Here is a 13,094-nt window from a genome sequence, read left to right as displayed (position 1 = left end):
TTAGAAGTTACTAAGCATTGCCAAACTCTACTAGTCAATCATTTTAAATTTTATCTACGTAAAAAATTTGTCTAGTTAAATAAGGTGAGATAAAATTCACTAGATTTATAATGAAAAGTATTTGGAAAAGCTTAGTGTTAGGTCAATGAACGACCACATTTCTTTAGTGTTTAGAAATATATTTTCAGTGATTTGAAATTTGATTAAAGTTATATAAAAAGTAACCTTTAAAGTACAAAAATAAGTATCATTAAATTAATTATGAAATATATATTCGTAAATAAATCTAGTTGGAGACATAAATATTAATACTACTCACTTCAATTTGATTGAAGCTGACTTATACATATTCCATAATTGCATCATTTTTATAGACTGAAGGAGTGTCATCACTATGCTTCGTGATACTTTCGTTAAATTCGTTTAATAGAAATGGGGGATCCCCACCAGTTAGAATTCTACGTTCGTAACAAAAGTATAAGTCTCATCTTTCAAGGAACCAAACAATCTCAAGTTTAATTTAATATATGAAAATAACAAATCTTTAATGCTTAAAGTATATAAATACTAATGTTATTTTCTGTAAACCTGATTAAGCTTGAGATTCATTGACCACACAAAAAATAAGATTTATGTTCCTTTTAGAGCATGATTTAGTCGGTCGGTGGCTATATGCTAGTGCCATGTCATATACAACTCATCTAATAGCCCACCCACGTAATAGTTAGATCTTAATACATATTGCATCATTAATGCATGGTCTATGACATTCTATAACAAGAATTTTCCATGTCCTTGCATAAATTTGATGTGGCAACTCATGCACCCCGCTGATGTCACTTTGTTATACTTGCTGTTAGTGAGTATTGTAAATGAGCCAATGTGATCCTACACAGATTTACCTTCGATTTAAATACCGGTATGCATATTTAAATTTAAATAGATATGCATATTCCAGGTGGGTGGGTGTAAAGATGGGATGTTCTCCTATCTATCCATCTAAAAATACACCCAACTAAAAAATATACACGTGTCTCCACCTACCGAATTCCCATCTATCTATCCATCTAAAAATGAATACACGTCTTGTTTTGTAATAAGTGAATTAATCTTAAATTTAACTAAGTTCATAAAAATACATCCATCTAAAAACTATGTAATTTAATATCTAATCAAAGTAAAAGTATATTAAATTTGACTAAATTTATATTAGAAAGTTTACCTCCGCCTAAGGGGGTGTTTAGTTCTCCTTTTTTCCAAAAAAAATAGGTTTTGATTTATCATTTTGTAAAATGGAACTAAACATCATACAAAAAATTTGGCAAAAAGGTGATTATTCTCTATTTAGGATTTTGGCCTCAAGATGCCAAAAAAACCAAAAAGAGCCTTATGAAGGCAATAAATTCTGCATTTTGGATGGAACTAAACATGACCCTAAAAATTTTGACATTTTGTATTTCATCACTCCAAAGTAGTTGGTATTTTGCATTTTGGATTCTATGGGGAACTAAACACCTCGTAAATATCAATATCTTTCTAAGTAAATTTGATTGAACGTCAAATCAATAGACTTAGCACTATTTTAGGATTGTATATTTTTTTAGACAGATGGAGTAGTATTAACATTTATGTTTCCAAATATAACTTATATAAAAATTATATTATATGATTAATCTAATTATACTTATGGCGCTATAAATGTTAGTATTTTTTGTATAAACTTGATTAGATTTAAAACTGATTGAATTTTTGAAATTAAGAGTGTGCTTTCTTAGTAGTATCCAGATGGAAAATAATAAGGATATTTATGCCATGATCGTATGACGTATCTTGCTTCATCCCGAATCAGGCCTCGCTTAGTTCACCCCAAAAAGCAAAATCTTTTCAAGATTCCACGTCACATCGAATCTTACGCCACATATATGTAGTATTAAATATAGACGAAAATAAAAACTAATTGTACAATTTATCTGTAAATCACGAGATGAATTTTTTAAGCCTAGTTACTCTATGATGAATAATGTTTGTCAAATAAAAACGAAAGTGCTATAGTTCTGAAAACTTTTCAGTTTTCGAAACTAAACAAGGCCTCATTTCTGGTCACAGCACAAAACAAAGAGCACGCGGCGTGGCCAAGACCTTTTTTACTTGCAAATTTTTTTTGCAAAATATAAATAGTACCAATTTCGTTTGTATTTAACAAATATTGTCTAATCATGGGCTAACTAGGCTCAAAAGATTTGTCTCGTCGATTCTGCCCAAACTCTGTAATTAGTTTTTATTTTTTGTCTATATTTAACACTTTATGCATACGTCTAAAGATTCAATGTGACGGAAACCTAAAAAATTTTGTAAAATTTTTTGTGAACTAAACAACGCCCAAGTTTCTGCGTCGGAAGTGTTGTCCAATCATAGAGTAACTAGACTTGAAAAATTCGTCTCGTGATTTACAGATGAATTGTGCAATTATTTTTTATTTTCATATATATATTTAATACATCATACATGTGTACATGTGCCGCCAGATTTGATGTGATGAGAAATTTTGAAAAATTTTAGAAACTAAACAAGGCCTTATTTTAATAACTACCCTGGGCTGCGGCCCAAAAAGATACAGTGGGCTCGTCCGTTCCGTGGGCGCCAATTCTTTTACCAGGAAAAGACTTGCCATTTTCCGTGGCGGCCAAGTTTTTGAACCAATCGGCAGCCGCCTGGTTCGCTATCCTGCTCAAATCAACGGTTGGGATGCAACCGATCCCCCTCCCTGAACCTTCCAGAACACACGAGGTTCTCTGTCCAGGAACCTTCTCGACCGCCATTGCGGCATTGCCACCCTCTAGGCCTCTCTCTATATATGCCCAAGCCCAACGCCTCCATCTCCTCCCAAGTCCCATCAACGCCGTGCGCGAGATCAGAACCACGAGGAGATAGGAGGAGCAGGGAGAGAAGCAACGATGCCGACGGGTAGGCTGAGCGGCAACATCACGCAGGACTGGGAGCCGGTGGTTCTGCGCCGGACGAAGCCGAAGGCGGCCGACCTCAAGTCGGCGAAGGCGGTGAACCAGGCGCTGCGGTCGGGCGCGGCCGTGGAGACGGTGCGCAAGTCGGCGGCGGGCACGAACAAGCACTTCGCGTCCACGACCGTGGCGCCCGCGCGCAAGCTGGACGAGACGACGGAGCCGGCGGCGGTGGAGCGCGTGGCGGCCGAGGTGCGCGCGGCGATCCAGAAGGCGCGCGTGGCCAAAGGGTGGAGCCAGGCCGAGCTGGCGAAGCGCATCAACGAGCGCGCGCAGGTGGTGCAGGAGTACGAGAGCGGCAAGGCGGCGCCGGCCCAGGCCGTGCTCGCCAAGATGGAGCGCGCCCTCGAGGTCAAGCTCCGTGGCAAGGGCGTCGGCGCGCCCCTGGCGGCTGCCAGCAAATGATGTGATGTGAGTCGACGTGATGGCCTTTATGCAGATTACACCGTCGATGGATAGGTTAACCTCTGCTTTGAATTGGCGGTCAATCGGATGTGCAGTTTCTGTTTGTATGGGATCGTGATTGGGCGGATGTAACGAGTTTCCAGTGATCTCTTGATTGGTAAATGACAGGGGCAAGTAGTTTCGATTTGGTCACGTGGTTTTATCTGGTCTCTTTGCCCCAATATTACGATTTTTACGAGTGATCCGGTGAATGAATCTCGGATCCTCTGTTCTTATGTGAACTGCGAACATAGACTAGAAAGACAGGCGCGACTTTGCCGCGCCCTTGTTGGATACTCCGAGCAATGAATAATGGATGTCTTTTTGGCCGCCGACGTTTATTTGTGGTTGATTGAAAATTGTGAAGTTGCTAGAATCTAATGAACGTTCCATTGAACATTGTCTTTTTTTATATACCTTAATACATTGCATAACGTTTTATAAATTTATTTTTGGATGAATGGGGTTATTCTTTCAGGTCGACAGCGAGACACTTATGGTTGACTTTGTTAATCTTATAGGGGTAGGGTGTGTGCGTGTGTTGACAGGGGTGAACATGCACTTATTCAGTGGTAAGCAACGTGGCCATCGACAACGAGATGTCTATGGTGACCTCGTCAATCTCATATAGAGATGAAAACGGTACGGATATTTTCTGACCGTATTCGAGACCGAATTCGTTTAGAGGAGTTCAAATCTATTTGTATCCGTATCTGAATACTTAAATACCATGTCGACATCGAATCGTATCTTATCCGACATGATTGACATTATCTGTATTCGAATCCGAATTCGACCAGAAATATGAAAACAAATATGATATCGATGATATCCGTCCGTATCCAATTTGTTTTCATCCCTAATCTCATAGAGGTAGAATATGAGCGCGTACGTTGGGTATGCACTCGTTCAATGATAGACAGTGAGGCGTCTGTGATAACTTTATCCTAAAGTATGCACTCTTTTATGTGAGTCTATGTGTCTGAAAGGGCACTTTCAACGTAGAAACTATCATAGTTTCTATTTACATTAATTATACTATTACCTAAGCGTTTTACTAATGTGGCAAGATAATTATTGAAGAAAGAGCAAAAATCATAGAGACCAAGTCTAAGTTAGAAGTTAGAAACCATGTCTACACGAGATAATCGCAGGCTCACCATCTATCCTTTCCAAGCACACTTTCTATAATCTATTCCAGTCTTAGGCTATCTCCAACAGGAGAGCCATTTGGGAACCCAAACCCAAAATGGGTCTCCAACACAATACCTATAGCCTCCAACAGAGGACCCATACACAAGACCCACTTTGGGTATCAGAAGAGACATAACCCAAATTTGGGTATCCTCTCTCCTCGATACCCATTTGCAGAGAGTGTTGTCTTTTAGGTCTTGTTGTTGGAGAAGACTAAAAATAGGTATGGAACCTTTTACCTGTAGCGCTACACAAAGGATAAATGGGTCTTGTATTTTGGGTGAGGATTGTTGGAGATAGTCTTACGATCTTCACAGGACATGATGCCACACACTGCATGTCCACTGGACGGTCTTCATTCCCGTACTCTTGGTATCGCTGGTTGATCATGTGTTGTTTGTCGTAAATTGGATCATGGTATTTTCATCAGTGTATGCAGCAGGCTATCCTTCATTCCTCGCAGTCGTAGATCATGTATATGTTATTTTGTGATGTCCCACTATTCCACTGTCCCGTTAGTGTTTTCTCCTTACTTTTATAAATCTGATTATTTTGCAGGCCTAATCTATTCAGTTGTTGCATCTATAAATTAAGTTTCTCTCAAAAGCATATATTAGACGTATTTTCTTGTCGGAGTTATATATGTTGATATAGTTAAACCATAAGGTTTTGTGATTCTTTTTTCTATAGTTGATATGTGATTTACTTACATAACAAGTTCATAAGTGTACCTGCATTACTAACATCAATATATATTTTATTTTTAAGTAGTTTACATCCAAATCCATCTGTATTCTTAGGGATTTACATTCAAATCTTTGTATTTCCTCTTGACTACCCGCAACAACACGAGAAGAATTCTTCTAGTAGGATATATAGATGACTCCCACTAGCATGAGTCTGGCTATGGAGCTAGGTCCCATCCATAGCCATTGAGCAGTGTTTTTTTATAATAAATCATCTAACAGTACTTTCTGTCATGGTTTATTAGTCAAATGAACAAGTAGATCCCATCTAAGGAACGCTCCCTTTTCTCTACACAACGTATGCCTCAGCTCGAGTTAGCGCATGTAAATTTTAGGAAGTCTATTTTGTCCTTTATTAGGAATCTGGCTCAATCGTCTTCTACCTAGTGTGTGATCCTAGATTTCCTATACCACACACACATCAATGCAAACATGATGTTGTCTTGTTTGCTTGAGTTTATCTACCGAATCTGTCAACCATACGACAATACTTTTCTCTCACAACAAATCAGCGAACGATACTTTCAGCCATGGTTTTTCATACAAGCGAACATGCTTAGACTGTAAGGTTTGTCAGTAACATAAACTACTCCCTCTGTTCCAACTTATAATTAATTTTAGCTCTATACAAAATAGATTTATCTAATTTTGATATAATTCTATATATATATAACTGCACTATCAAGCCATAATCCATAAATAGTTAATAAAAACTAATATGATATTGTAGATGTTAATGTAATTTTTCTATAAACTATATAAAAGTAAAGAAATTTTATTTAAAACAAAACCAAACTGGCATATATTTTGTAATAGAATCAGTAATAGTTAAATAGATATATATCAACTTGTTTTTTTATATTTGATATATAAAATCTATACACGCTTCGGAGTGGAAATGCTACAGCTTACTTGTACACTTACGATGGTAACTGTGTCATAAATCTCATAATAGTTACTACCAAACACTACAAAATTTAATGGTAGATGTAGGTGGCGAGGAGGGCGGTGAGCACCAGCGCGCACGCCACCATCTGGTCGACGGCCTGGGCCTGCCAGTAGATCCTGCTCGCCCTTGCAGCCGCAGTCGCCTCGCCGTGACGACGGCCGTGCGCAGGCTGCGGCATCCTCGGGAGGCTGAAGAACGCCGAGAGGAGGAGAAGCGCGAGGCACCTGATCGAGATGGGTAATCCCTCCATGTCCATGGGACCCTGCAAATAGCAGTAGCAGTAGTAGCTGCTGGCTGTCTTGAGCTGAGCAAGCGGTACCCTTGAGCAAGGTATGTGTTGTGGAACTGTGACGTAAATGGTGGGCAAACGGCAGGGCGTGGCGCCGCAAGGGTGGGTGAATATATTGACCAGGCGCCGCCCGGCCAAAGTGGCGCTGTAGTGGGCGTCTGGCTCTGAAGCACCTGCGATCGTTTGGGCCTTGTTTAGTTCTCAAAAATTTTGCGAAATTTTTTAAATTTTTTATCACACCGATTCTTTGGACGTGTGTATGAAGTATTAAATATAGATGAAAATAAAAACTAGTTGCACGGTTTGGTCTGAATTGACGAGGCGAATCTTTTGAGCCTAGTTAGTCCATAATTAGACAATATTTGTCAAATACAAACGAAAGTGTTACTATTTTTATTTTGCAAAATTTTTTGAAAGTAAACAAGACCTTGATTCCTGAAGAAGATGCAAACAAAATCAAAATGCATGATGAGCACACTCCACTTAGGCACTCGCGATCGAGTTGCGACTCGCGATTCACGAAAGACTTGAATGGACGACCCCTCGACCGCGCCGTGGAATCGTGTCGTGGACCATGTGTAAGTGTAACTAGTGACTAGTGGGAGTAAAATTGACTCGCTGACCGTGTGCCAGGGAAAGTGCTGCAGGTGCATGCGCTTGATCTAGAAGCCGGGCTCTGGCCGATAGCTTATGCCTTGTTAGACTTTTTTTTTTTTGCAAAATAGGCATTGTAGTACCTTCATTTGTATTTGACAAATATTATCTAATTACAAACTAACTAGGTTTAAAAAATTCGTTTCGTAAATTATAAGTAAACTATATAATTAATTATCTTTTTGTCGGCGTCTAGACTCGTGGTCTAGGCACTAACAAATATAAGTCTGCGTGACTGACCAAGCTTGGATGGTGATGCAAGTGAGACACATAGGGTTTATACTGGTTCGGGCCAAGAATGCCCTACGTCCAGTGCGATCGGTGGTTCTGTATAACCTTGCACCCAAAGGTGCTTGTGGTAGGGGGTACAAGCAGGTTGCGAGAGAGGGCTAAGTCCCAGGTCTCGGCTTGGTGGTGGACAGAGTGCGGGTTGCTGCTCTGAGAAAGAGTGTTGTGTGCGTGTGAACTTCCTGAACTCTCTCCTAGCTATGAGTCTTGGCTCCCCTTTTATAGCCTCAAGGGGAGACAAAGATTTACATGAGTTGATTTCCCTGGGTGGAATGGTGAAACCACAGTTCCGACCCCGTTGGAGCTGGTCCATCTCGTCCTTGAGGGATGGTTGACAGCATGGCTGTTCCTGTAGAGGGTTACCGAGCCCTGTAGGGGTCACGGGGGTCGGATCGCCAGCACTGCTTCACATCTTGTCAATAGTGGGAAAAGACCCCAAATAGTGGTGCTGATTTACATCTCCCATTCCCTTTCTACTGTGCGGCAGTATGCCACAGTGAAAGAGGTAAGGGCACACAGTGAAAAAGGTGATGCTGCAGTGCCCGGGGTGGTTGGAATAGTTGTCGCCTTGCCCTGCTGCGGTATGGAAGCCATCGCGTCTGTCATGTCATAGGTACGGGCGCCGTGCGGTGGAAATCTTGCTGCCCAGGCGGAGTGGGGTCCGGCGCCCGAGCCTGGACGGGGTCGGGCGAGTCGGAACTTGCGTCCGAGGCCCTGAGGGGTCGGGCGAGTCGGAACTTTCGTCCGAGGCCCTGAGGGGTCGGGCGAGTCGGAACTTGCGTCCGAGGCCCTGAGGGGTCGGGCGAGTCGGAACTTTCGTCCGAGGCCCTGAGGGGTCGGGCGAGTCGGAACTTTCGTCCGAGGCCCTGAGGGGTCGGGCGAGTTGGATGCACTGGGGCCCGTACCCTGATGATTGTGGTTAGTATGTTTTTTTTGCTTTTTTGATTGCTCTGATTTGGGTATCCCTTATTATGGTACCCAACAGTAGCCCCCGAGCCTCTGAAGGGGTGAGGTCACCTCTTTAGAGGTTCTTTCCCCAGAGACTGTAGTTGACTAGGAGCCTTTTACTTTTCTCCGGGGGGTGCGCGCGAGCGCACCCGCCGGGTGTAGCCCCCGAGCCTTTTGGAGGAATGGTGTTATTCCTTCAAAGGATTTCACCCTTTGACAGCTTATAGCCTGGAGTGTTTTAAGGGATAGGTTGCGTGTTCTTTACACGTAGTGCCTGTTCCCATGGTGTGAGAAAGCCCCCGAGCCCTTTCCCCGCAAGGGTCGATCAGGTTCTTTCTCGTCTTGTAATTACGTCCCTCATTCTTCCTTTCGCTCGGAGGAGGGGTGGGTCGTGCCGTACTACCCTCGATGGGCGAGTGACGACGCTTCCCGGGAGCTGCAGGCGGGTAGATCCAAGTGGATGTCCGAGTCCCGTTCGATAGGGGTCGGCTAGTGGTCTTATGGGCACATCTCAAAAAGTACCCGAGGGCAGTCACGGTGGATGTCGGAACCGTTCGTTAGGTTCCGAGGGCTTGATGCCTCCCTCGGTGGGATCCCACTCACGTGACACCCGCATGGGTATCGGATATGACTTGTAAAGATGCGCCGACTCCCTGTTGGGCTCGGACCTTGGCCTCTATTGTGCTCATCTTCAGTCATCCCTCGCTCAGTTATCCTGAGGCGACTGTTCGAACCTGTGTCGCAGGTCAGTCTCGCAACCTCTGGAACGTGGGTGGCCATGGCCTGGGGATTTTGGGCCTCGAAAGGCTTTTTTCAGACTCGTTTTGTAGTGTTGGGGGTCGGGCGAGACGGAATCTGCGCCCGGTGGGAGACCACCTTGCAATTTTAGCTCGGGGCCTCGATGGGGTCGGGCGAGACGGAAAACTGCGCCTGACGGAGACCCTCCTGTGATGCTTGGTCAGCGGGTGGTCGGGCGCCGCGTCCCCTGGAAGGAACCGCCCTGACATAACTTTTCAGGGCGCTTCTTTTGAGGCGCGGCGCGCGGGGACTCGAAACGGTCGTGCCGTCTCGCCCCGGCCGGATGGGACGTTTCGCCTGCGAAATTAATGCGCACATGCGGCGGGCGCGGGAATCGGAGGGAGTTGGCGCTTCGAGTTTTTCACCTGAGTGGGCGACGGTTGCTCTCTCTCTCTCTCTCTCTCGCTTGGCCTTCCTCGCAGGGGCGTGGTCGTGGCTCGCCCCTCCTATAAAAGCGGCCGCTGGGGGCTTGATTTCTTTCCTCTCGCTCCTGCGCCACAAAGCCCCTGCCTCCTACTCTTTCTTCTGCCGCCCTCTTTTCCATCTCCACCGCGCAGACTCTCCTCTTCCTCCGAAGCCATGGCCGGCGTCGAGGCGTGGCCGCCCAGCAATGTGACCAAGTCCGCGCTGGAGGCGCGCGTGAAGGCCGGGATTCTCCGTCCTCTCAAGGACGTCGGGTTCCCGGAGTGGATCGTTCCCTCGGCGAACGACAGGGAGCCAAACCCGCCACCGGGCTATGTGGTTTGCTTCTTGTCGTTCCTAGACCGGGGGTTCGGGATTCCGGCCGGCCGTTTGATCAGGGCGATCCTCCACTACTACGAGGTGGAGTTACACAACCTGAACCCAAACTCGGTGATGCAGGCCGCCGTTTTCACCACGGTTTGTGAGGGATTCCTGGGGTTCCAGTCAACTGGAATCTCTGGCTTCACCTCTTCAAGGCGGAGATGGCGGCCCGTTACGTGGGGAAGGAGAAATTCCCCCTGCGGGCCGGTGGCTGCACGCTGCAGCTCCGTCAGCAGCGGGCCGGGCTGTACATCTGGAGTTCGATGCCCTCGTCGAACCGGGGGTGGCAGAGCAGGTGGTTCTACCTTCGGAACGACGGCGACCTGCTGCCGAAGTACACCGGGAAGATGGTGACGGAGGTTCCTATGAAGTGGGCGTGGGGCGCTCCGGCCGAGGAGCAGAAGAAGCTTGCCCCGCTTCTCGCAGGGCTTCAGAAGCTGCGAGATGCCGAAGTCATCACGGCCACGGTGGCAATCGCCTTCCACAAGAGGAGTTTGCTTCCGCTGGCGCAGCGGCGAGTGCCCATGTTCGAGATGACCCGGGGGGTCCCCTGGGCAGGGACGAGGATGTTAGCCGAGGCGATATCGGCTTCGGACATCACCGCCCGGGTGGAGAGGACGACTCACTCGGACATGAAGAACTCCCGGGTGGTTCCGATGCGCCCGGAGAAGGGTTATATTTCTCTAGTAAGTGTAGACATTCGCGCTTTCTTCTCTTTTTCTTTCTGCGTTTTTCTTGATCCCTGATTGTTCGCAGAGGATGGGAGTTGTCAAGGATTCCCCACCCCCTGTCCCGGAGGACAAGGAGATCCGGGCCAAGAATTGGGCCCGGAACGAGGAGCAAAAGAAGGCCAAGGAGGACAAGAAGGCCAAAGCAGCGCGGAAAGCGGTGCGGCGGGAGATCTCCACCAAAAATCATCGTGAAGCCGAGAAGGCGGGGGTCGCCCCGCCCCCCTCTCCCGAGACCTCGGTCTCGGAGATAGAGGGTGAGGGTGGCGACGTCGACTGGCTTGACGAGCTGATGGAGGAGGACGACGCAGTCCCTCCTGCCGGGGGGATCGATGCCCCGGAGGGGTCAAAGGCCCGAGGTGGGTCAGAGGCCCCCGAGGGGACCCAGGCGCCGGGGGGCGGACAGTCCGTCCCCCACATCATTGTGGACGATGAGGACAGCGCCCCTCGTAAGGATTCGGCCCCCGTAGGCCCCCAAGAGGGGGAGAAGGCATCGGAGGCCGAGCCCGAGGAGCCCCCTCATTTGGTAGTGCCGGAGGGTCGGGCCGAGCCCACCCCATCGTCCGGGGCGGAAGCCAGTGCCCCCGTGGAGGTGTCGCAGGCCGAGGCCAACATGGTGCCCCCTGCGCCGTCGGCAGGCGAGACAGGGGTCCGACCGACAGCCCCTGGCGCCGCGGGAGACCCCCAAGGAGCCCCGAGCTCCCATAAGGAGTCTGCTCCCCGGGCGAGGTAGAGATAGGATTCCTGATCCTTCTGCTGATTTTTTGTTTTTCTCTTTCTTCTAACTTGATGTTGTTCCCCCAGCCGTAAGCAAAAGGCGCCTTCGGTGGCGCTGGCCCCCCTGAAAGCCATGAAGAGGGGGGCTCATTCGACTCCTGGGTCGGCTAGGCCCGCGTCGCCGCCGCCGCCGGGCTACGGGGAGAGAGGGCGGCACCAGGGGCAGGACACGGGGGCGTCGAAGCCCCAAGGACCGGAGGATGATGACCTGGGAGGTGCGGCCCGGCCTGAACATGCTGAGGAAGGTCGGGCCATCGTGGCGTCCAGCGCGGCGCCCGAGGCCCCCGCGGCGGGAGAGGGAGATGTCGGATGGGGTAAGAGCCCCGTAATCTGGCCCAACCTCGGCGATGCCGAGGGGGGAGCCAGATTCGTTCTGGATGACCCTCAGAGAATTACCTCTGGCAGGGTCTGGACGCATGTGGGCGCGCTGGTATCGAGGCCCTGAACAGAGCTTCTCAGCTCGTGGGCCGTGACATTTTTAACTTGGCTCAGGTAAGATTTTTACCCGTGTTATGAAGTAGTTTTGTCCTTACTTTGCAATATCAACTCCCTGTGTGACCTCCGATCTTGTAGGCGCTCAAGGCCACCTCCCTGGAGAAATCAGTATTTCTCCGTCGGGAAAGGGATGCTCGGGCGTCCTTTGAGAACGAGAGGGCTGCCAGGGAGGCGGCAGAGGGGGAGCTCGCGAGGGAGTGCGAGGTTTCTGCCGAGCTTCGGCAGAAGTGCTCGGCACTGGCCGCCGAGGCTCGGGAAGCCCGGGACAAGGTCGCCCCCCTGGAGGAGAGGATTGGGGCCCTTGCCCGGGAATCCGAGGCGCAGAAGGCGGCGGCTGAGGGGTATAAGGGTGAGGTTGCTCGGCTTGAAGCTTTGCTCGCCGAAAGAGACCTTGCCTTGAACCAGGCTCAGACCGACCTATCCGGGGCTCTGAGCCAGGTGGCCCGCTGGCATCAAAGCTCGGCGGAGCACGAGAAGCGTGCCGAGGGTAAGACCCGCGCCCTTTACCTTGGACTCCTTTATACTTTTGAGTTAGCTTTTCCTGACTTTTTGTTTCTTACTCTGTTTTTCGACAGAGTTAGAGAGGAAGGTGGTCGAGGCAACCTCTGCTGCCGAGGGCCTGCAGAAGTCCCTTGACGCCGAGGCTTCGGACCGCTCGGCTCTTGAAGCCGTGGTCACCTCGGCGTGCGAGGGGCTTGGCTATGTTCTCCCAGATGATGAGACAGAGGCCCAGGAGGAGGTGCAGAGGCTCGAGGACGCCGCGGCTGCCCCCGGAGATGCCTTGGCCGCCTTCTTCGACGACGAGGTGGAGCTTCCGCCCCTCGAGGCTCGAGGACCTGGGGAAATAGGGCAGTAGGACCCTTAGTTTTTTTTTCTTTTTGTGGGTGTCGAGGCCGGTGGGCCTTTGTAATATATATACAATGTTAACGTCAAATGTAGATATTTGTATAACTGCTCTTTTTGAGCTTTTTCCCTAAGTGTCTT

General features: G+C 48.1%; 1 protein-coding gene across 1 annotated transcript; it reads left to right on the top strand.

Annotated features, from left to right (window-relative positions):
* Positions 2,812-3,791, top strand: LOC8079331 (multiprotein-bridging factor 1c). Its single transcript, XM_002438579.2, has one exon. The coding sequence runs from the start codon at positions 2,955-2,957 to the stop codon at positions 3,420-3,422; it is 468 nt and encodes a 155-aa protein (XP_002438624.1). The 5' UTR covers positions 2,812-2,954; the 3' UTR covers positions 3,423-3,791.

Source organism: Sorghum bicolor, chromosome 10 (genome assembly GCF_000003195.3).
Source record: "Sorghum bicolor cultivar BTx623 chromosome 10, Sorghum_bicolor_NCBIv3, whole genome shotgun sequence".
Classification (NCBI taxonomy): Eukaryota; Viridiplantae; Streptophyta; class Magnoliopsida; order Poales; family Poaceae; genus Sorghum; species Sorghum bicolor.
Note: the sequence above shows the minus strand (reverse complement) of the source record. Positions and strands in the feature narration are given on the sequence as shown.